Source organism: Phaethon aethereus (genome assembly GCF_964289735.1).
Source record: "Phaethon aethereus genome assembly, chromosome: 2".
Lineage (NCBI taxonomy): Eukaryota > Metazoa > Chordata > Aves > Phaethontiformes > Phaethontidae > Phaethon > Phaethon aethereus.
Genome location: NC_138582.1, coordinates 138752478 through 138777982, shown reverse-complemented (window position 1 = coordinate 138777982; position 25505 = coordinate 138752478). Strand labels below are relative to the sequence as shown.

The window sequence follows — 25505 nt, the reverse complement described above, 5'->3', positions numbered from 1 at the left end:
AAAACTGCCACAAAAAAAACACTATTGTTGTGCACTCACTAGTCAAAATAGTTGCAGTAATGTCATTAAAAGTTGAGAATTCAGATGAGTGTCTTCAGAAACTTAAATGCTGCTGAATTCCTTCAGATAAAGCTTCATAAAGTGGTGTAAAAAAGCAATTTAACAGTTGGCTTCCCAATGCTTTAAACTACAGTTCTGTGTACTGGCAGAAAAAAATACTTAAATTACGATTAAAATAGATTTTAGGCTCTCAAAACATGAATGATCCAAATCAAATGCTTTTTATTTTTCACTAAGTGGCTGATTAACCACAGATACTCATAGATTTTTACTATGCTTACTGTTGGTATACATACAGATGGATCTATGGCACTCTAGTTTTTATCAGATAATAAATACATATTTTGACAATCTACAACAGAATCTGAAATATTTATAGAGAAATTAGCCAGTATTTCATCTCATGATGGACAGAGACATGCTGTCTTTCAAAAGGAGTCTTGCAGAAGCCATGCTGTAAGAACTCAGACATGGCCAGCGTAAAAAATTCTTTAGGACCCTTGTGGTACAGGGACACAGCCGGAACCCTTAGTCCCTTCCTACCCTCTTCTTACTCCTCAGAATCTTGAATTTTTTGAAAAGCAATGTCAGCTAAGACAGTCTCACTTTCCTGTGGACTTTCAGGATGCACGGCTAGTGCCTCCGTCTCTTTGGTAAATTCAGGTTCTTCCATTTGGTCAGTAGCATGATTTGGATCCACTTCTTTGGTAGTATCTGGACCAGGATCTGACTGTTCTTCACTTGTAGAACCACCCTCTACTAGTTGCACTTCATCTAAACAAAAAAGAAATTGCATCATCAGTAAACACTGAACTCATCTGCAAGCAAACATTTTTATTGTTGAAGAGTAATAAACACTAGGAATCGTTGCATCAGTTACAAAAGTGGTGTCATTAACCAAGCTTCACCAAAAAAGACCTAAGACACTAGAGTTCTGCTTAACTTGGTTTAAGATTACTCTGAAACTAACCCCACACAAAGCTGTCATTAATTTATCTCCAATTTTGCCATACTTCTTTTTAATATGTAGAGGAGCAGAGTAGGACACTACAGTTACTTTAACTTAAATTCAAACATGCTTTATTGACACTATTCTTACAGTCAGCTTTTCCAAGAATGGCTGCAGGCTGCCTAAACATAGAGTACAGGTGGGTTTTTGTCTTCTTTACCAAAAAAAAAAAAAAAAAAAAAAAAAAAAAAAAAGGCATGTACATGATTATGTAGGAAGCATTTCTGCATATAACAGACTGAAGAAATTACTTTCTAATGAACAGTTGACCATAATGAACTTTGGCTGAAGTGAGTCATCCTAAAATTTATAACCTGACTGCAAGGAATGGAATCAGCCATTGCACCAACAATGGGCCCCAGCACCTTCAGGAGTTCATCTTGGTTTCTTACTCTCTGTTATGATTGATAGCCACATGAAAACAGCGTCACAGCTAGCCACAACACCGCCAAAGCCCTCCCAAGGTCTCATTTGGCTATAGAGCTAACTGTCTTAAGCACAGGCTGAAGCACAGATGTCCTTAACACTTGCCCTTGTACAGCAGAAACTCTTTAAACTCTTGGTTTTGCTTGTAGTTGAAGCTGTGGGAGTTTTCTGCCTCCCCCTCCCCAACATATAGGATTTGTAGGGGGTATTAGCTTTCTGAAATAAAATTGCTGTTAATAAGAAGAGCTTTGATACAACACCATTCACAAGGTGACCTGAAGCTAGGATGAATTCACCATCTTGCTAACAGTGCATAACCTGAGAAGGTCTATAGTGTGTTGCCCATGTATCTGAAGAAGTTACTGGAGATTAACATGTAGGTAGTGCAGTAGTAACATGCCAAAAATATTAGCTTCCCTTTTTAGGAAGGGAGGGACAAGAGCCATCCACCCAGATTCTGTCTCTACCTCTGAAGAGGACAGACCTGGCCACTGACTTGTTCAGTTAATATGAACCTGCAAGTGTGTGTATTTGTCACCAGTGTGAGGTAGCTGTATTGGTACGCAATATATTCCAGGATTTCTAGTATCCTTGCCTCCAATTTCCACAGTCATCGTGATCCCATGCAACAGCAACTCTTGTAACAGGATCATTACAGAAAGCTGCTGAAAACTTCAATAATTACTAATTTATTCTAATTTATATCCTGCTAAAGTTTTTACAGTCCAACAGAAGTGAAAGACACTACCATTATAAGAAAAGTGTGATTTGACCAGTGCATATCCATAAGCCCTAAACAAGGGAAGGGGTATCTAGTAAGTTGTAAAAGGGAAAAAATTATTTCACCCCCCATTCTCCTATTATTTCACATACAGAAACGTTGTATCAGAGTAAGTTAAGGGGGAGGGGGTGTGATACAGTGGCACTGTATATGCCATTATGTATTAATTATTTGCTTATTGAAGGGAGGAAAACACCATTAACAGTTTAAAAAGTAATGCTTGCTTTCTTCACATTGAAAGTACACAACACAACTTGATACTGTGATTATGAAGAAGAAAGTATTACACGAGAATTAACATCTACATTAACCTTTCCAACTGGAAGCAGTGGGCTACTTTCTTATTATCCAACTTGTCCTAACACCTCTAACGGAAGGAAGAGTATGAAAACTTCTGCACAATTTTGATTAAAGATTTGGATTTTGAAACAGTGCAGTGTAATTCAGAATGCTTTAGTTGTAGAAACCTGTGTAACTCTCGTGCTAAAACCCAGATTTTAGAAAGTACACAGCAGTTGTAAATTGAAAGCCTAGAATTCCAACAAATGCAGGTATGCTGTTATGTCACAACAAAGACTTTTCTTTCAACCTCAGCTGTTACAGATTTTAAGACCTCTTACTGTTGTTCCTTGTGGTGCAGTTAATGCAGCATTAGTTTCAGCAAGCAAACTATAGATCCTAACCTTTCTTTTGCCTTTTTTCTTGTTTCCTTTTTTCTTTGGCAGCTTCTAGTTCTTGTTTCTCATGAATTTCCTTCAGGGTCTTGCAGACTTTTTTGTGGGTAAACCAGTGCATTTTCTGGCAGTTCTGGTCGCAGTACATCACCTGAAAGTTATCAGAGCTATCAATTAATCTTTACGTACTAAAAAAAAGATACAATACTCTTGTATTTCCTAGTGTACCAAGTTAAATCTTTTTATGTATATTACCTAAGCAATTTGTAAGGTCTTATGGACTGATTCTAACCTGTATAAAATTCTATAAAGAATAGTTTGTTTTGTTAACTCTAAACATACAGAAATTTTACTCTTTCTTAATTCTTAAACATACACACTTGGAAATCCACATACTCCTACTTGTGAATTTCAGGCATCTCTCTCGGAAGTAGAGGGCTTGCACATTTTCAGTGTAGGCATACATGACATTCCTCATAAGTCTACACAGTAAATAAATAGTCAAGCATTCAGAATCCTCAGCACCTCAGTGGCACTATTTTTTGTGATTCATTATAACTATTTATGGATTCTTACCATTTTACATACTGAACATCTTTTGTCTGCTCCCTTTCCCCCACAAGTTGTACAGAATTCAGCATCCACAAAACCCACTTGGCCGGTAATAGCTTGTGTAAGTACAGAAAAAGCTGTAGGATCAGAACCCTGAAAGGAAAAACAAGAGGTCGTAATGAGAGTAAAAAACAACACCATCATAACAAGGGACACCCAAGAGAAAAACGGAACAAGCAATGCAAGCTTCCAAGCGGCTAGCTGCAGTCTCACTGAAGATGCCGTAGCAGCAAGAACATAAAACTAAATCACAGAACTTCAACTAACACGCACAATTTATACAGTTAGGTAAATCTTTGTATATAAGTTAACAGTCCTTAGCTTCTGTAGAAGGGAGGATGAAAATTACCAGGTTTAAACTCTGTAAATTATTAATAATAGTACTCAGGAACTCAGTGTTCTTTACACCCTCTCACTTGCTTGTAGATCATATGCAGCAGGTTTTTGCAGATTAGTTTCTGTGCTGGCACACAGAAAGGTATTTTGCTTATCACTGAAATACTGTTGTGCTCAGCGTACTCAGACACGACAGACCAAATGGTCAGAACTCGGAATCTTCAAAACAATTACTTGCATATTATTACTTAGAGCATATTATTACTTAGATATTATTTTTAGTATCTTTCCCATGCAAAACAAGCAGTAGGATTTAGTATATTTTACTGGTAATCATAAATTACGACTAGTCGTTTGGGCAATGATGTAAACATTAGAAGAAAAAAATGCCAAGTTGCTGCAGCTCTAACTAAATCCTTAAAGTGTTAGACTACCATGGAATATGCACAATCATAACTACTACAACGATGCCGAGATTCCCAGACTGAATTCAAGTAATAGTGCATGCCAAAGGTCAAGGCCTTTGGCATGCAATTAAAAATTTATAGCATCTCCTCCTTCCTAGTTCTGCATAATGGACAGAAATCCAATGCAACAAACTGTGTTTCTTTAAAGGGAGAAGGCAGAAAAGACTGCAAGCTATTCTAAAAAAAAAGGGACAGGAAGGAAAATGTTTACTCTAAAGCAAGTCTTAATGCATCACGATAGCTTATGTTTTCACACTGTGTTTATTTTTCCGGCTTAGACAAACAGTAGGAATTGCATTAAGCCTCAGGACATTTTAGTAGACTGGAGCCACTTAAGATGGAGGCTATTTTTAATTCACTCAGCATAATCCAAACATGTCTCAAAATTGTTTCACTTCCCCAGTGTTAGTGCATGTAACATCTAGCTCTCAAGAGACCAGAGAGAACATTCTTAAAAAAGAGTAACAACTCTTGTGTAAGATTTATTATGAACTAATTAATAGCACTATCAGGAAGAGTGTGTTAGCAAAGATGTATGAGGGAAACTGAAGTTAAATGTTTTACTTGTAATTTTGATTTCCTAATTTAGATACACATTTTTAGTCTATGTTGCATCATCTTGTCTCTCCCTGTGACAAAAGGAGCTTCACAGAATGTTTTCCCTTCTTCTACCATTGTATATTACCAACTTCTTGTGTACACTAGAAATGTATTACATCTAGGAAATTATTTGATCCTAAATTGAATTTAGACATTGTGAAAAAAAGAGTGTACAATGGGTTTCATCTGTGTCTGAATCTACAATTTGTAAAAGCGAATTGGCAAAGAAAAACTGAATAGACATCCCAGAGCAGGAAAAGCAAGCCCTGACACAGAAAGAAACTGTTCCAATTTTCTTTAAAAGCTGAGGTATTTAAGCATTCATTCTGGGCACAGGAAAAAAACCTACTAGCTGAAGTATTTTAGAGCATTTTCCTGCAATATGTAAAATAAGATTCCAGTTTGGCAGAGAGTTCAGGGACATTCAAAAACCTGTGCTTAATATAATACATTACAGAAGCTGAGAAACAGAAAGATGGCTTAGTTTAAACTGAATTTACTATGCAAGTTACTTAGAAAGTATTTTCATGATAGGAATAACTTACTATTTCAACAGGAGCAATACTTCTCACAAGCTGCTGGAGCAACGTAGCTTCACAGTAAGGAAACTTTCGTATACTTTCTCGAATTAGCTTCTCTTGATATACAGGGAAACCATCTTTATCTCTCCCTTTCAAGAGACTAAATTTTTTAAAACCAAAGTCAAGTAACAAATCACATAGTAAATGTTCAAGAACAAATACACAGCATGCTGTACTCTGTCCTGCTGACTCTGTCCTCTTTTAAGTTAGAGAAGAATTATAATTCAAAATAATTTGACAACTTCAAACGCAACAGTGTTTAAACTGCAAATGAAATTATTTTTATTCTAATGCACAATCATTACTAAAAGTATGCTCTGAAACAACTGCTTACTAATTCAGCCACAGAGAGAAAAATAATTGTCTACAGGTAGACTAGTATCTACACCAGACTGAAGTTGCAAAGCGCTTTGTTGTATTTAAAAATGAGCATTGTAAAAATAGACACTGAAGAAAGCACAATACTTTAAAACATAAATTCTGCTTTACTTACACTTCTATATTTATCTGGTGGGCTCCTACTTTTTGATGTGGATCACTGATGAACTATTTCATTTCAGTATGTGAAAGCTGACTTCATAATTTATTTTCAGTATCACGTAGAAATCCACAGAGGTCTATGGGGAATGTGATCCTTCTAAAAGCCAGGCCATTTACTTTGATACTTAAGATCAGGCAGCTGGTTTTGTAACTCTGAGTAGGTTCCAAAGATCTAAGTGATTTAAGAGTCCAAGTATCATCCAGAGCCAGTGGGATTTGCTGGTTGCTTAAGTGTTTTTGGGAAAAAATCTCACCCTGTATGACTGCTGGAGAGCAAAATGGCAAAAGAAATGTTCCCAGATGATCCATATCGGACATTGAGAAATTCTTTTTTCAAGCCTATCACTCCCCTTTTTCTCCATCACATGCTGTGCTCTGCTGCTTCACAGTGTATGTGTGATTGCCAAGCTCTAACCAGTTCCAGCAGGGAGCTGAAACTCTAGGAATGTTTCCTTTGTACCCCAGAAAAGGACAAAGCCACTTCAGACACAAAAAAGGGAGTCAGTGCCACCCTGAAGTGACTGCAGCTTGGGTTATTTCAAAATTTACTTGGCATAGCCTTTGTCCAAGACAATCCAATCTATTATTACAGTTGTCTTTTTTGGAAATCTGTAAAGCTCGTTCATCTATATGCCTTCAGATCTCTCTGCAAAAATACATACCTTTTGATAAATCCATCTAGCTTATCCTCTCGCTCTTTTAAGAATGTAATACATTTCTGGAAGATGCAACTGATGTAGTGCATTTTCATAGCAAGTACTTCATTCATATCTTTCTGCTTCATACATTTCTCACAAATTAGATCCAGAACCCTGTAACATTTCTGCAGTGCTTCTACTTCGGCCAATAGAGGGTTCTCTTTTACCAGCAACACAATCTACGAGAAAGATTGCAGAAAAGGTAATCCAGTTAGGAACTAATATTTTTAAACTTGTGCATTAGCATTAAAGGTTATCTAGCTTTTATTTAGCTTTGTAGCTAAACTTCAGTGGAGTTTCTAATATTCCACTACTTCTGCCTTATGCAGTCTTCCCCTTCTTTTTTTGGTCATTATTTAGTGTTATTATGTAGTATACTGTAATTCATAGTTCCCATAAAAGAAATATTCAAAATTAAGACTGCTATTACAAATAATAAGGATTTTTCCAGAATAAGAACCTGAACAATCAAAACCATTTCAAAATAAACCGTCACAGAAACTACCATACACTGTCCTAAAAATCTCTTTCCTTTTGAACACCTAAAATAAACTGGACTTGTATAATTTAAGCAGTTGCACAGAACACATCAACCTCACACAATCTTGGAGTACTTCAGGTACACTAGTAAAGCACTGAACTAACTGTTTAAGAGAAACTGTATATTCTGCTCACTAAATTAGCTGCCACTCGTGCATTACTGTTTGTATGTACTGCAGATACCTGGCTGGCAACTGTTGACAAATGCCTGTCTTTGAATGGCAAACCCAAGAAACATGTCTTTGAATTTAGGTGTGTTCATTTCTCTGAACTACACTGGAAGAGCAAACCATGAAAGACATTACTTTCAGCAAATACACTGGGAAGGAAAAATAAACATCTCTTCCCCATACTTTCAGAAACAGCAGCAGCAGTAAATGTTACTATGTGAACGAGTGATGAAGGTAGGAAGATACATGCTGAGACAAGCATTGAGAGAACAATGAGATTTTTCTTAAAACAGGAACTTGTTTTATGTTTTCATTTCAAGTGGGACTAAGAAAAAAAGAAAGCCAAAAAAGAAACCTATGTACGGTTATTGATACAAAAAATAAGAATCTCTCCACTAATCAAGATTCTGGTGTATATAAGCGCTGAAATAGCTTCATTTTCGAGTCATGTCTAAATGTTGAGCCCGATTCTTTCTCGTTTTCAGAAGCACTTGAATTAATGGATAATGCTTTTGATCGCAACTGGACTCAGAAGAGTTGAATGCTTTCTGACATAAACAGTTCCCATGCCAACAAACATATGCAAATTTACATATTACTCCACCTTAACAGGATGCATGTTAGTAGTAGTAATAATTTTATGTAGAGGCCCAGCTAATTTTACTGGCAGTTTTGGTTCTTTATCTAAGCCTTGTGGTTTAGTATAGTAGTCCAGCCTTTCACGTGGAAAGAAGTTATTGATGATGGTCACACAGTCATGTTGACCTAGAGGCACATAAGAAAAAAAAAATCACCAATGAAATGAAATAATAAGCAGAAAACAGACCTAAAACCAAATCTAATCTAAGCAATACAGGTGAGAATTACCCACATAGGAGCTTAGCATAATCTGCTTTGCAGTGGTAACAGGCAACTCTTACCGTTCTTTTACATTCAGTAAGTGTTAACTTTTACGTTCATGAAGTGTAACTTTTATGTTCAGTAAGTGTAACTTACTGACTCCCAACAGGGAATGACTTAAAATTTCATTTTGAGAACTCTATCCCCTTCCAGCATCCTCTTTCCCTGGTAAGCCAAAACTACAAGAATTGGTATTTCTCCCCAAAATTATGCTATACTAGTAGCGTCATGCTGGTGTTAAAATTTCTCAAGAAAAGTTCTCTCCACTTTCTCATTAATCAAAAATTAATGACATTTACCAAAAAAAGGACTGTGATGAAAGTAACAAGATGAGAGAAGTTACACCCCCTTCTTGTTTTCTTCAGCTGACAAAATGATGGATTACTTGGCTAAAGGGAAAGTAAAATTCAGTTTCTCTAGTCCAGGACCACATTCTTTAAATTGATGGATTTATCTTGGCACTAATCCTATTAATCAGTAGAAGACACAGCCAACAAATTTCCAGCATTTAAAACCCTCCACTGTTTTACACGAGACTGTTCTAAGCTAATAAAGCACAGTATAAGACAAATGACAGGGGAAGAAGTATCATCACTTCCCACACTCAGACAGATTAATTAATGTTGATTGGACAGAGAATAAAAAAGAACAGGAATGGATTCCAATGTTCAGACTTTGGAGTAGCATATCTCAGTATGCCTGAAAATATTTATTCTATCTTGGTGACATGATGAGTTTTTAAATGAGAATTCTCCAAAATTATGTTGGAGATAACATTCCCCACTTGCTAATAATTCAGCATCACATTGGAAAAGACTCTTCAAATCCAAAGTATAATTAATAGGAGTGGACTTCTTTGACATATTAAGGGAATAGTTAAAGCTTTGCTGCTTGAACCTCAAATGAGCAATGTCAATGTTTTCCTCTTTAAAAGACCAGAATGAGATATGACTGAAATTGAAACTGCACTAACTCAGTATTCAAGGAAGTGAATCTAAATGGCAAGTTAGGCTCTTGAATCCAGAACACCTGATGGACTTGCAAGAGAATTCTCAGACATTTGAACAATACCAGAAGCTTGTGTTGAAGTGAAAATACAGGTCCTCTTTTTTGGTTGTTGGGAAGGTCATCTGGACAGCAATAGCAGAGTTATTAAAATGACTCCACTTTTTCTGGTAATATTTTATTACATGTCCTTGCTAGAAATAGAGGAAAAGTGATATATTTGGGAATATTAATCCATGAATCTCCCAGCACTTTCAAGATGGGTAAAGAAGTAAAAAAGCTTTAGAAAAAAAAGACAAGAAAAAGAAACATAACAACAGAAAAAAGCCTGGTTCCATGTTTTGCCAGGATCACAAAGCATATCGGAATAACAAATCTTTTATTTTCTTCTAGTCAAGTTCAGGTCAGTAAGTACTGACTACCTCAGGAGAGGTTCCAAGACTTCTCCCTCTTCCACATGCAGAGAGAGAAGGGCAGGAGGTGACTCACCGCTAGCATACAGTGTACTTGTGACAAAGCTCAGATGACAGTTCCTGACTCCTAGCGCTACGTTCGTTCCTTCCTACAGAGGTAGCTCCAGTTATGCACTTTGTACCACAGAAGCACATACCTGCACTTCAGACACCTCAGGTGTTACCAGCTTCCTCATACTATTTAAAAAGTGATGACATTGCAAAACCTCACACACCTGGAGAACAGCAGCATCTATTCTTACAGATAAGATCATCTGTGCTTTTGTGAAACAAAGCATGGGCACAGAACACAAATTGACTTTGTAATAGGATGAGGTGTGGAAAAAAGCTGAACAACTGTGTCAGTTCAGAACAGGTCATTAAATAATGTTTCTCCAACAAAAAGCATCAGAATCTAACATTTTCCTTCTTTACGAATTTAGGAAATGATAATAGACTTTCACCTTACCCACAAAAGCAGCCATCTGAGCTGCTGTCCTTCCCACAGAGTTGACAACATCAGTCTCTGCTCCAGCCTCTAACATCATCCAGGTGATTTCTTTGTTTCCTGAATTTGGCGAGGGAAAATATGGGGAATGAGAGAGAACAAACCAGAACTTGTAATTCTTTACATTGCAGAAAAACAAGGAGTAGATTTCTTAAAGACCAGCAAGAACACTGATAGAAATGAATGTTCTTAATGTCATTATTTTAAGAACGGATTAAGAGAAAGCCACAGTGCTGTCTCCTTATTTATGATTCCATAGGGTAAAATCAAAGTAAGACCTAAATTCAGGCAGGGTGTAACTCTGCTCTTGGTAATGCACATTCAGCTCCCTGTGGAGCTTATGGGAGTCATATGTGTATGACTACACTAGAGCTTGGTGCCTCTGGATAGCAGTATAGAAGCAAATTCTACTAATCTAGTTTGACAGTTCAATGGCAACATTTGCTATTCTAAGAAGAAAAACAAATCCAGTACTATTATGTAGCAGGAGCATAGAGAAAGGAACAGCTTGTTCCTTTCTCCACAGCGGGAACTGGGTGTTCAGACTGGGCTAAATACCAAGTAAAATGAAGCTAAAATTTGATGGGAAGATTAGATGCCTTAATTGGTGCCCTTCAGAGACTATTAAGAACACTTGTCACCACTCGTGCTGATTCTACTTTCAAAGGTATTCTTATTTCATCAGTTTTTGTGCATATGCAAAGTACAGAAAAGTGAATATAAAAAAAGAAGGGGGTGGTGGATGGAAATTAATGTTTCTGATTTAAAAAGAAAGGCATCGCATCAGTAGTGCTCATGTACCTTTTGCACTCACAGATAACAGACCTTAAAGTCAACATTCTTAAGCATTCAAACCCAGCATGACAGGTTAAAAGCTCAGCTGTGAGAAAATGGTAAAAATCCAGCATTTTCCACAAAGCTTCAGTCACGTGTCAAAAAAGAAGGGCATCAATGCTGCTGAAGGGTCTAGAGCACAAGTCTTATGAGGAGCAGCTGAGGGAACTGGGGTTGCTCAGCCTGGAGAAAAGGAGGCTGAGGGGAGACATTGCTCTCTACAACTACCTGAAGGGAGGCTGTAGCAAGCTGGGTGTTGGTCTCTTCTCCCAGGTAATAAGCGATAGGACAAGAGGAAATGGCCTCAAGTTGTGCCAAGGGAGGTTTAGATTGGGTATTAGGAAAAATTTCTTCACAGAAAGGGATGTCAAGCATTGGAATAGGCTGCCCAGGGAAGTGGTGGAGTCACCATCCCTGGAGGTATTTTAAAGACATGTAGACATGGTGCTTGGGGACATGGTTTAGTTAGGTCAATGATCTTAAACATCTTTTCCAACCTAAATGATTCTATGTTTTAACAACCTCTAAGAGTTTGTTCCCATCTATCTGCTGCAGCTCTGTTATCACTCAATGCCACAGAACGCTGAAGTTTCCAAAATCTTTTTACTAAAGTTTTAGCAGAAAAGCTGATGATCCAATTAAGGTTCATATACACACATATGCCTTTCTATTCTTATGATGAAAGAAGGCAGAGTTTAAACTCCACCTGCTAAGAAATCTTACTTCCCTAGAATCTCCTTTTTGGGAAGACTTAAGTGGCCTAGTAAAGAAGATACTTAAAATAACCTAATATTCCCAAATCTAATCTTTTCCTCAGAAGGAGCAATGTTTTTTTATGTAACATCTTCTTCTCACTCAAGGAAATAATTCTTCCTTTCATCAGGGAAAATGAGTAACAAGAAGAAAGCTGCAAACCACAGCTTGGGACAGGAGAAGATATATACAGCTAGAGCACTCTCATGAAAAAAAAGTAATGCGAGAGGGAAAATTAATGTGAGAAAACACGTTTTTAAAACTTACTAAATACATTTTTAAAAGCCCACTAGGTAATTGCAAAAATAATATAGGAGAAAGGCAAAATTTGAAAAATACTACGTTAATTTGACAAGCCTCAAGTCTTAGTAAAAGCTACTGATTTGTACTCCTAAAAAAAGGCAGTTTGGCGCAGCACTTTTTTCAGCGTAACACAGTATAATTAAATGGAATGTATCCCACTGCACAAGAAAACAGTCACAGGAGACTGAATTTTGAGATCTGACAAACACGACAAAGTACAGATAGACTATATGCCTCAAAATACTGAACAAAGTCAATTTTTATACAAAAACTGAACAGCAGCTATCCTGTTCCACTGTCCTGATGATTCTACTGGTCTTGACATATTCGCATGGTTCACATAAGTAACAGTAAACCTGAATAATAGAAACCTGTCGACATTTTCCTTTAAATAATTAATTTATGGCAAATTGTACCCATAAATGTCACAAAAATCAGTGAGCTAATTTAAGTAAGAAGTTACCTGAAAGTCCAGCAAACATCAAGGCAGTATATCCATGCTCATGTTCATTGCAGTTAACATCAGCTCCATGTCGCAAGAGCAACTTGCACATGTCTATTTTCCCTTTGTATGCTGCGTGCATTAGAGGGGTCATGCCATGCTAATGAAAGAAAGAGGAAGTAAGTAGCATACAAAAAGTAATTAGTTCTATCGTTTGATTTTCATACCATTGATAGTTTTTACTTGTATGTACATATTCAGTATAACTACCAAAGCTTCACATAATATTTAAGTTAGCAACAACAAAAAAGCTCACAAAATCTTCATTAAAAAATATTACTAACATGCAGTTTCCATTTCCATGTCACTCTTCTGACTATGTTGTGCTATGTATTTTGAAAACAGACCAGTGTTGAATAAGTGAAAACCATTTACTGCCGATTTGTCATTGGCCTTTTATCTAAGACATTACTGTTAAAGACAACTAATGCTTCTGCTAGTGGGAAAAGCTTGTTTTAGAAAATTTGTTAGGTTCCCAAATTATTTATTTCCTTTTATATATATCCTTATATGATAAGCAACAAGAAAATTAGGAATAGGCTGTTGGTTTTGCCATTACAAAGATTTGCATTTTCTGAAATCCACCTTGCTCATTTTCAGTCATGATTCTTGGTAATTGTGCTATCCTCCTCATTCCCATTTACCACCCTTCTGGTATTGTGTTTGTGATCCTACATCAGCCAGAGCTCTGAAAGCCCTTGTAAAGACACACAGCTCTAACTAGACTTTAATAACCACACAGTCTCAAACTTTGCCTTTTGATAAACTGCACCAGTACAAAAAGGATTAGCTTCACCAAGGGAGGCACTGAATTTTTATTTGAGTTGCACTGGCGTAAGTATAAATGCAAACCTGGGCAAGCCCTAGGTGACATTTTCAGGACTAGGGTGAATTGTTAGTGCAGGCTCTCCCCCTCTCAAGGGGCAGGGAGAAGCACATTCCTGTTTGAGAAAATTGCATGACATTCTTTTTTCAGAATTTGATACACTTTTTCCAATATGCTGTTTATTTTCACTTAACATCAAGTCAGGATTCATGTTATCAGCCAAGACATAGTAATTGCCCAAGAACATTCTCCAACACTGAATACAAGGGAGTTTGCTTTAGTTTGTCCCTAGAGGAAATCAAAATGGCATATTCTTCCTTTTTTTTGCGGGTTAAGGCTGTGTGCATGAATACCTTCATGTACACCATTACTGCACCTCTGTAACTGCATGGCAATGTGGTACTCTGAAATACTGTAACTGTCAGTTTGAGCCTTAATATATTCCTTGTTTCAGTTTATGATAGAATAAAACACAACTGAGTTAAATTTTCAAAAAATTCCTAAAGGTTAGGGAAATTGGGAAAGTTAAAATTATAATAACAATTTGTAAGTATTGTATTTTCATTATTCCTCATCCTAACTGAAAACAGCAAAAAATGATTACTTGATGCATTATATTTTAGTAACCCAAAATATTTTGGCAAACTGCAATAAAAACTGTCATAAAAGAAACTAAAGACCTGAAGAGATCACTTCACAAACATGAAACAAATTTGTGATTGTTTTTGCTAGGTTTCATTTGTGGTCCTATAAAGGTAAGTAAAGGCTTTCTAGCCTATAAAATAGGATATAAAATATGTTGTGTTGTGTTATGTTGAGAGCAATTTTTATGGGCCAGTCCCTGTCTGGAGTCATAGTATAGATTTGCCTCCTTTAGCAGGACAGAAAGGTACCGCTGTAAGGGGATATGAACACAGTAAGGTTTTTTACTGGAGAAGGAACTTTAAGAAAACCATTACTTTGGTTATACCTTGAATGCCAGTTACTTCAATTAAAAAATCTGCCTGAAGATTATAGGACAAAGAAAAGGGTTGTCTGGTGGTTCTTTTGCCCTCCTCCTCCTGGGAAAGTTTTTTAAAAAGTCTTTGATTGAATTTTGAAAGTGTCAGACTGTGGTGTGGATTATAAAAACATATCAAGCAGGAAACATGGTGACAGTTGTTAGGAAATTGGACTTAAAGTCACACTAGTATCAGGCTTTCACATTCATGGCAAACAAAAAAGGGACAGGCTAGACACAAGCTTATCTGGAAAAGCTTGGTATCCTGCATTATGTCCCTATGCAGAAATGGAAATCACTGCAAATACCCTTCTCAGGCTGAATATCAAAGACAGGTCCAGCAACAGTTTGTCTTCTGACAGATGAGATTTGGATTGTGAATACAACATACTTAGAAAACTAAACTAGCAGAGAGTTTATTAAGCATACAGGTGAAACAAATTATTTATTGCTCCAGTATGGAACGTAGGATGAAGAAACCATTTTCTAGCAGCTACCATGTAACATCATCTTACCAAAAATCCAGTCTTTTAACCTCATTCCCTAGGATGAGAATGACTCTTTCCCAGTTTCTTGTTTACTTCACATTGATGTTTACATGGTTTACAGATAGCAAATTTAACATCTCCCGACTTCTGCAGGGCTCTGCATATTCCCTGTATGTCTGACTGTACAACCGGAATAGAGTTTGCAGTGCCTCTAGAAATTGCTTGGCACCTCCTTTGACCAGGTCCTTCAGCTCATCAACAAACAAGGACTCCCTGGCACCACGGGGCTATGCCTCATGGCTCAGCCAGCCCAGCCATGACACACCACCCTTCCCGGTTCCTGATGTTGAAAATATACCAGAAGCGGACTGAGGGATGGGATTCCAAGAGATAAGTAGACCTAATGCTGCCATGGTGGGGGAGCCAACTGAAGGAAAAAATCCTTAACTAAAACTATGGGGTCAGTGCGCTGAATCAGCCAAGAAGGGAAAAAAAGGATGTGTGGGGAGGCAGGAGGGGCAGATGAGTACCAGAACCAGGGAGGGGTTGGACTCCACTGCCAGAAGCTGGGGAAGACACAAGCAGGTCAGTCCATCTCTATTCAGCACGTAGGAGAGCTGTGCTTCCACAGGATTAATAAAAACAGATTTAGAAAGATAATAAACTGGAAACCTCCTGTCTTCTAGGAACCTGAGAGGAAGTTTTCAACAACACTGTTTCTCAGCCTTTGTTGACCAGAAGAATTGAGGAGTGGGGCATGGCCAGGGAACAAAAGTTGGGACAAACAAACAAACCAAAAAAATACACAGACCATCTTGCATTTCAGTGACCTGTGCATATTCTGCAGAAAAACTGACTATGTTACAAACATTTCAACACTCATGCTGACTGTGTAAGAACACAGACATGATATGCATATATTTTCAAAACCGACTATTTTGTGGATAATGCTGATGACTTGCTACTGAAGTAGCCACATAAACTTGTGTCACTCAAGAGAAAAGAGGAATCCAAGTGGTCCCAACATTCCCAGTGTTTTACACATCTCATGCTCACTTCACCCTTCTTCTCAACAGTGGAAACATGGCTAAGATGTGGTACACATGGAGCTGCTCCCTCAGCAGGTATTCGGGTACACTACAACCCTGCATGTGTGAATACTAGCTACCTAACTAGAGCTTAAGTCAGAGGTGATCTGGGTAAATAGAACAAGAAAAGAAAAAGGAAAAAAAAAAGAGACTGTAAAAACCCTAGCTGAAAAATTGTTGTAGACGCTTATATGCTGATACTGTTAAAGCATCCACCCCTCCCTTTCCCAGCTCATTTTGCAGTGAGGAACCCAGCCCCATATCGAAAAAGTGCCTTATTTTATTCTTTAGATTCAGCAACTATATCCATTCTATTCATTCACAAAATTACAAACTAAACGCATAGACTGGAGATTTGGCTTTTATTTGAGACACTATTTGAGAAGTTACTGAAAATTAAAGAAATTATGCAAAATGAGCAGGTGTCAGAAGTAACACAGAAATACTAGTTGAGGAATGTCTTCAAAATCAACTGTCCTAAATAAAAAGACAGAGCCCTACTGAAATCAGACCAACTCATTAAGACGAGTTCAAGCAGGTATTTGGAATTGGATTGTAAAAACGTCTCTGACTTTTAAAAGAAATGGTACTGAATGCTGCTAGTCTAGAACTGCATGATTTTAATTTTCATTGGATGAAAACCTTTAGAAATTTCACCCTTAAAGCCTTTGAGATAAGATTGCAAACTGGATTTGGAAGGTAGTCAGCAGATACACGCTTTAATAATTTTAGCTATAGCCAAGTATGAGCTAATTAGAACATGAAATACTGTCCTGTGAGTGTAGATATGTTGATCATAGCTATAGTTCTCCTCCTTTATAGTCACCCTGCTGAGCTGTTGGTTTCACATATGTAACACATTAGATTTCTCTGATGATCTTTCTGTTCATTTGCAGTGATGAAAAGTTAAAGTCTACGTCACTCAGAGACCCGAACTGAAACCAGATAATTCTTAATAGCTGTTGAATTTTCTCTGGTTTGTGTATTTTGAAATACTACTTAAAAAACATCAAAAGACAGAACTCTTTCTCCTCAATAAAGGCAAAGGATCTGGGCATTTTCTGCTAGCATAGGAAGTTCATGCTGGAGTAGCAAGACAGATTAACTGAAGAATTCTCCACTGAACATAATAGGTATGAGTGAAGCCACACATAGCTCATACACTAATAAGGAGGCTGCTACCTTAATTGCTAGAAGGTATTCAGTTCTGTAATTAGCATATAGAAGTGGACTATTTCTAAAAGATGTATTTTATTACAGAAGTGAACAGCTGAATTACTAAACTAGAGGAAAAATGTAATTCTGCTAATGCCAAATGATAGTTCTGTAGAAAGTTCATAGACATATGAACTATTTATAGTCATTCATAGATTATGAACGACTTTAAAATTATTTTAAATACAGAAAAATTGTGAAGCCTTTTCAGGTCAAGTCTCTCTGCTTGATCTGCAGAAAATAGGGGATTGTAGTACCACAGTGCTCCTTTGTAACCTCAACTACCAACATGACTGGACAAAACTTCCTTGGCTAGAAATCCCATGAGCTTCCTCTAGACTGCCTTTCCGTAATAATCTGAAAGACCTTAGCCTATAAATGGATGGAGTTAGAGTCAGCGAACTGTCAATGTGAAGTCACAACACTATTTACAAGCTCTGTACTCCCAGGGGAAATACAATTCCTGAACACTTTCTTCTATACTACATTTCCAAAGTAGCATTCACTCCACCTACAATAGGACAAAACATGCCTAAGCAGTGTGCCTTTAAAAGAAATATGTTTGTGTTTATTTTGTGTCCTAATATTTTGGCACACCTGAGCTTAAACACCCCTGAAGTTTTAAAGTTGCCACAGTCAAACTACTAAAGACAAGTTTTGTGGAGGAGCTATGTATTTCTTTGTTTTCATAAAGACAGTGATTAAGCCTAAATACTTTTCCTTTCTTCAACTACCTAAATCCACAAAGAAAGAACAGAAAACTTGATTTGGTCAGAAAAGATGCTGTGAAAAAACAGGACTGTATCTGCTGAATATCTACCATCTTCTGGAAGATGTCCATCTGTGAAACTAGTTTGAATAAAGGGGTCTTACTCTGCTTTCAAGTGACCTACTGCTCCCAGTACAGCACTGAAGACAGGAAGAGGTAAAGGGTGAGTGAGTCTTGGCACATGGGCAGGAAAAGCAAATAGACTTAGAGAGGCAATTTTTTGTCTTTTAAAATATATGTACCAACAGCAGAAGCCATGCTGAAACAGTGTCTAATGCCTAAATTTTTGAAAGAAGAAGCTTAAACAACTGGAAAAGATTTAGAAAAGAGCCATGATTGTAGGTAAGTTACTGAAGAAACATAACTTTATGCAAGATACTTAAAAAGTGAATGCATTTGGAAGATGTTAAAATGTGATTTGGTCCTTGTCTAAAGGTAAATTGAGAAAAGCTTGCTGATTGTCAGCAGTTTTTAATCAAGAAGAAAGCACATCTAAGCAGTTAGAATATATGGTCAAATAAAAAATGAAAGGGACATCTTATGTGTTAAGTTTTAAAATCAAGAAGTGCAATATGCAACAGCCTGCTTCTGGATGCTGTGGATTCTCCAGCCTGCGGAAATCACTAAATTGTGACTGCATGTTTGCTGTACCACAAATAGAAGAGAGAACTACATTAAAGCTGTGCTCATTCTGTGGAGTCTCTCATGTAAAAATGACTTTAAGGAAGGAAATGAGTTTTTAGTTCCCAACTGAATTGTGCTCCCATTTCAATATCTAAGCATTGAATTTGCAGGGCTGCTTCCTCATTTCTTAACATTAATAAAATAAGACCAGTAATATAAATAATGTTAATTTCAGGATAAACAGCTATGGCAGCAGCAGAAGAAAATAAGACCTGATGCATTCAAAGCAGTCTCCAGTTGTGGCAACATTGAATAAGAGATGAAACTATGTTTAACTGGGGTTTCACACACTTTATTTACATATAGATATCAGAATAACACATTAGAGGGAGAATGGTTTATAATAGAAAAGTTCTAAAACTTGACATGAGACGACTGATGGATTAAGAATCCTAAAAAAATCTGAACACTCTCCTCTTCAATATGCATCATTACACACTACTCTTGGGGATAAAAAGACGACTGCAAGAAGTCCAGTGCATGAACTTTTTAAGCCTTATGTGCCTTGGGTGTATTTAGTCAGATAAAAGTATTAAGCAAGTATTGTTAATACTATTTCTTCTTTAACAATAGCCTGAGGCATAACTCAGTTATGATTTCTATTAATAAACTATAACCTCTCAACAGTAATCCTGCATGTTGCACTAATACTGCATCAAGGGTGCAGTAGCTCAGCACTAGCTCAGCAATTACACTAAAAGAAAAGCTTTTAAAGTCCATACAATAAAGCACACTTGCAAACATACTCGCATTGTATCTTCTGTTCCTGAAGTTTATTGTAAAGCTTAGTTTGAATAGTTTGTCAGAAGCTGGTTGAAATTCATACATTAGAAACTAAGTTTTAAATATTTAACTGTATTTAAGAACAATCAGAAAATGGATCTGTTGGTAGCACAAAAAAGGCTAACAATATTCCAGGAAGATAACCAATAGATGAAGTGATAATTTTCCTCCATTCGGCATTCATAAGACCACATCTACAACACCCTGTTCAATTTTGGGCCTGTGGAGTACCACCAAGACATGGTGGGAACTTGAGCACTTGTCCGTTGAAGAGAGGCTGCAGGAACTGGGTATGTTCAGCCTGGAGAAGAAATGGCTTTAGTGGGACCCAACAGCAGCCTGCCATTGCCTACAGGAAGATCACTGAGAAGACAGAGCCAAACTCTTCAGTTACAGTGGCAGGAGGGCAAGAGACAATGAGCTTAAGTTGAAATAGAGGTTCAGACATAAGGGAAAAACATGTTCACTGTAAGCACAGTAAGGCAGTGGAACAAGTTGCCTAGAAATATTGTGCAGTCTCCATCCTTGGAGGTTTACAAGGCCAGACAGGATAAAGCTCAGAGAAACCTCATCTGACCTCAGAGCTTAAGCTGCTTTGAGTGGGAGGCTGAACTAGAGACCTTCTGAGGACCCTTCTAGCCTGAATTTCCCAGTGATGCTATGAAATTATAAAGTTGGGAAAAAACACAAACTGACATTTAAATCGATAAATTACACATTGCTCTAACATGCAAGTGGGACAATTACAGTTTTGCTTCCGTATTACACCTCCATATTAACATTGCACACTTTAGAAAAACAGTGTAAAAAGAAAAAAAGAAGAAACAGTTATGAACATCACATGAGGTTCCTTTCTCCATGAACTTCCTCCCATCTTCAGGTAGCACTTAAGGCTTTTACCTTCTATATGTCTATCACATCTGTCTCTCCAAGTGTGTTTTCCACTTCTGACCTAGCTGCTCACCGAGTATGTCTACAGTTCTGCAAAGATAAGGCTTTGGGTGATGGGATGCAAGCATGAGATGGAGACAGGTATTCTTTACCCACGGTCTGCTGCTATCTAATCAAAGGGACTACAGTTTGGTGGAGGTGACAAGAAGTCAGGGAGCACCCCATGTGTCTTGCTGCAGTGTTCATCTTACCTTACAGACAACAAAGTTCACGTTGAACTTGAGAGAAAACACAGTGTAGTACTCTGAGTAACATTAATCTTTAAACTTCCTTAAAAAAAAAGGTAAGAGCTCTTCAAAGGTTCATTATTCAGCTGCAGACTAGAAATATCTTCAGAGTAACACTGATTTCCATAGTCTGTGTAGCAATGTTACTTAACAACAAGATGGCCTTCAGACCTAGTATTTTCCTTGCTAAACCCAGCATAATGCTTGTAGTTTCGCTGTACCTCGTCCAAGCAATTGACACGGACATTCTTGCTGCCCAGTAGCCTTCCAGCTTCCTCAGTGTTTCCTTTAATTAAAAACAAAACAAAAAAAGATAGAGAGAAAGAAGGGTGAGAAAGGGAATAAATTGAGAATCCAGAGGAAAAATATCAGTTCCATTCCCAATTTGAACGAAAATCTTTGTAGATTAACCACTTGGGATGTAGATTAACCACCAATAAATCAATTGCACGTAGTGAAGAGGCTTAGGAATGAACAGTGTTCTGTTCTAGAAGCTAAAAGCCAAGAAATCACAACATCAAATAGTAGTCTGAGAGCATGCACTGGAAGTAAATATCCATTTTTTTGTGAAGTAACTGACCTACACACACACAAGAACAGGACACTAATATGTCTCTTTATAAGCTGCATAAGAACAATTCTGAATGAGTAAAATGATACTAAGCATTTTAAAACATTCTATACTTCGACCTCTTTTGGCGTGTCTTATGTCTAAAAGCTATATGAATTCTCACAAAAGGGAATTATCCAATTTCAAAGACTTTTCTGGTCCGAAACGAGTATGCTTTATGATTTACTCACATTTCCTTTCCTGTTTAAATTTGAAGTTTGTGACATTCCACCTCCCCGGTCCACAAAAGTGGAAGGAATTTGCTTTTGGTAATAAAAAATAGAGATGGAAAGGTCAAGGGCAGATGTAGCTTGATCATTGACATTTCTAAAAATTGCCAAATGCATAAGTAGACCACAGCCTGAAAAAAACTGTGCAAGGAAAAATAGGCCATAACTTTGTATTTGCTACAAATTTGTATTCACTTTCAGGTAATCCACAGATCTAAGAACCTGATTTAAAGCCCTTCGAAGGCCTATTCAGTAATGTCAATGCAACTTCAACAGACATTCAAACAAATAGAAATAAAAGAACATTCAAAGGGTCTAAGTTTGGGGAATTAAATTTATTGCAGCTTGACAGAAACTTCTGATCACTGATTCAAGTGTATGCAAAAATCTTTTAGCAGTGATGTGCTTAATAAAAATAAGCATTACATCCTTCATTTTAATGAAAGGTTTCATGTTTGTCTTCACTATATCATAAGGAGGTGCTCTTCCAGCAAATCTTCAGCAAAGTAGCTCTTGCAACTTCAGTTTTGACTCTTTTTGTTCAAAAAGAAAGTTACAAATACTAGAAATGCTTTCTTTTAATAAAGCTTTTGGTGTGGTTTAACTATACTAAATTGCTTTCTTTACTCTTTTTTAAAAAATTACTTATTTTGGGGAAAAAAGCCAGTCACCTAAGTCACCTCACACACTTGATAAAGACCCAGTAAAATATACTAGTGACAGTCAGGGCATTGTCAACTAGCCTACTCCCCCAAATAAATGTTTGGTTTTTTTTTTAAACATGCGAGAAGTTTCTTAGGACCTGGAGTGGTTTTCAGAAGAACATCCCAGCAAAGGAACAATCAGAAACAGCAAGTCTTCAAGGGGTGATCATCAAAGTAAATTCTAATGCGAGTAAAGCAAAGTTGCATTTACAAGTTCAGGTTCTGTATGACAAAACATTGAAGGATTTCAAAACAAGACACTAAACTGATGGAAGTCAGACTTCTACAATTGACTAGAGCTTAAAGTTGGAGCCAGGCTGTTCACAGTGGTGCGTGGTAGGAGGCCTGGAGACAACAGGCAGAAGTTGAAAGAAGACGATGCTTCAGACTGGATACAAGGAAAAACATGAGCTCTGTGAGCCCGATAAGGCAGCAGAACATGTTGCCCAGAGATGTTGTGCAGTCTCCATCCTTGGAGGTTTTCAAGGCCTGATAGGATAAAGCCTTGAGCAATCTCATTTGACCTCACAGCTGATCTGTTTTGAGCAGGGGGCTGAACTAGAGACCTCCTAAGGTCCCTTCCAACATGAATTATCCCATGACCCTGATCATAAGCATCAGGTAAGTTAGATAGAAGTGGCTGCAAGACACTGAAATTGATTAAAGTGAGTCTATCAAACCAATTCTGATCCACAATAAATTCATTTCTGACTGTCCTATGCTTGTGTCTCTCACCCAGAAAAGCATTTTAATGTAATTGAGAGTGAAGACCCGAAACTTTTAAAGAAAATTTCTTACAGGTTCAAATTGCCTCAAAACTACATATAGAAATGCATAGAGCCCATGAGGTGTTTTTAGTTTACCTCCAACTAACAAACATTGCTCACAATTTTCAAAGTACTGCTTTGAGTGTAACTATTTAGGCAGGGCTGTGAAATTCATGTTGCTGGACCATGAAACCCAACTGGCACAAGGTACCCTGGCCAAGCTCAAGTCCTGTTAATTTAGGAACATTCTGTCTGCAAGGACATCCTAGCAACAGCATACAGGGAAACTTGTAACAGGCTGAAGAGCTGAATTATCCCCAAGAAAGCATTTTGTTGCAGAGCACATTAATACAAATCATTAGGTAACTATCAACGAACATTACTAACACGAATATACGTAAGAAAGATGTAAGCTTTCCTTGCCTGAGTCACTCTCACAGCTGGGCTTCCCCAGCCTGAACTCCATCGCAACGCGTGCCCCTCCGCGCCCGGCTGGCGGCCCGCTTTGCGCTCCCTGCATGACCCAGGCTGCTCCCCGCGAGGCCAGCGGAAGAGAGAAGCCTGCTATCACTTCAGGGGAGCGGCCACTTGCCCTGCCTGGCAGAAGCCCACAGGCGGGGCCGAGAAGGCGAGTACAGGCAGGCCTGTGCCAGGGGCCCCCGAGAACGGCGGCCCGAGGAGCCCCGCCGTGCTCGCAGCCCGCGCGAGGCGGCAGCACGGCCAGTAACGGCTCCAGCGCCCCCGCCGCGGCGCCGCGGCCTGCCCTTCGCCCGCCGCCACTAACGCCGCCGGCGGCGGGTGCGAAAGCAAACTCTCCTCGGGTACAACCGGCGGGGAAGGGAGGGGGACCCGTCCGGACTCTAACGAGGCCCGCCGGAGCTGCGGTCCGGTCCGGTCCGGTCCGGCCCGGCCCGCGGGGCAGGGCACAGCGCTGCGCAGCCTCCGCTGGGAGGGGCGCCGGCGGCAGCCTGCCAGCCCGCGACGAGGAGGTGAAGGCGCCGGGGCAGCACTACCGCCCACCGCCGCGCAGCAGCGAGGGCTGGACTCACCTGTGGCGATCACTCCCAGCAAGTCCTTCTCCTCCGGGCTCAGGTCACCTCTTCTCGAGGGAGCCATCGCGCCCCTCTGCCTCCCACAGACGGTAAGGCGGACCCGGGACGGTGCCGCCCGATGAGGCGAGCTCAGCCCGGTCGCAGCGACAACCCGAGCCCAGCAGCACCCCGCGACCACCCCCTCCCTGCGGCAAGCCAAGTAGCGCCCACCCCCGCCCCACTCCCCATGGCGACTTCCTCCCGCAGCCCCGCCTCGCCAGGGGCCGGCCGCGGGGCAAACCATTCTTGCCGCGGCGTGGGGGGCACTGGGTGCCGGTTGTCCACTTCCAGCGCCTTCCCAGCTCGGCGCTGCCGGAGAGACGGAGACGGTTCCTCTCCTAACAGTTCTTTTGAAGTTGAGAAACGGGGTTTTGCTTTTCTTTTGCTCCTCCGCTGGTTTCCCTCGCACTTCTCCGCCGCCCCCCCCCCAGTGAGGCGCCGGGACTGGTGCGGCCGGGCGGAGGGGGCGGCCGCAGAGGCGCCCGTGTGTCAATGTGTCTGTCCTTCAGTCCTCCATTGTCTGTTTCTGTTGCTGCCGCCGCCGCCGCCGCGCTTGTCTTCCTCTCCCCGGACCGCGCAATCACTCGACAGGTGCGGCGGGCAAGAGGGCACCCCTCACGGCCGGCCCGCCCCGCCCTGCGGCGAGCGCTGCCGCCGCCGGGCGGGCGCGACGCGTGAGCCCGCGGAGGCGCAGCCCGGGCGGGCGGCGTCCGCGGGCTGCGGCGGGGCAGCGCCGGGCAGACGAGGCGCGGGGACCGTGCGCGGCGGTGGTGGCCATCGCGGGGCGGGCGTGCGCCGAGGCGGGGAGGACTGGGTGCCCGCGGAGGAAGCCCGCGCGTGGAAATGCCTTCGCTCGCGGGTGTGCTCGCCCCGGCCCCCCTCGTCTCCGCGAAGGCTTCCGGGGGCGAAGCGCCTGGGGCCTGCTGCGGGCACGGGGAGCCCGCGGGCAGCCCTGTGGCTCCCGCACCGGGCGTGGTGCGTGCTGGCACCTGCGGCAGGGAGGCCCGGGTAACCCGGCCGCCTTTCGGCGGGGGGCCCTTTCTTGCCTTTTTACGCCATCGGTCTGGGGGTTGGTTTTTTTCGAGGCAGGAAAAGCTGTTCGTTCGGCTAAAGCGGCCGAATAAAGCCTTGGTCGTATCACGGCATCGTGTCTCCAAAAGGAAGCGGACTTTGATGAATTGGGAAGGGAGGTAAGGCGTTTGGGGTGTTTAGAACGGTGCCTTTTGTTAGGGCCTTTCTAAAATTAAACCATTGGTGGAAAAAGGATCTTTGTTACGGATCCAACTTTCCGCTCCTCCGGTTGAAGCTTGGTAGGCACAGG

The 25505-nt window shown here is 39.9% G+C and overlaps 1 protein-coding gene across 1 annotated transcript; it reads right to left on the bottom strand.

Moving 5' to 3' along the window:
• Positions 1 to 572: 572 nt before the first annotated feature.
• ANKMY2 (ankyrin repeat and MYND domain containing 2) lies at positions 573 to 24209 on the bottom strand (the record flags this gene model as incomplete). The annotated part of the gene is made up of 10 exons (XM_081996916.1): positions 573 to 834; positions 2960 to 3101; positions 3527 to 3655; positions 5511 to 5646; positions 6749 to 6963; positions 8099 to 8259; positions 10321 to 10419; positions 12713 to 12851; positions 21004 to 21068; positions 24143 to 24209. 10 exons carry the CDS (start codon positions 24207 to 24209, stop codon positions 611 to 613), a joined length of 1377 nt encoding a protein of 458 aa, XP_081853042.1. The 3' UTR covers positions 573 to 610.
• Between the last annotated feature and the right edge of the window lie 1296 nt (positions 24210 to 25505).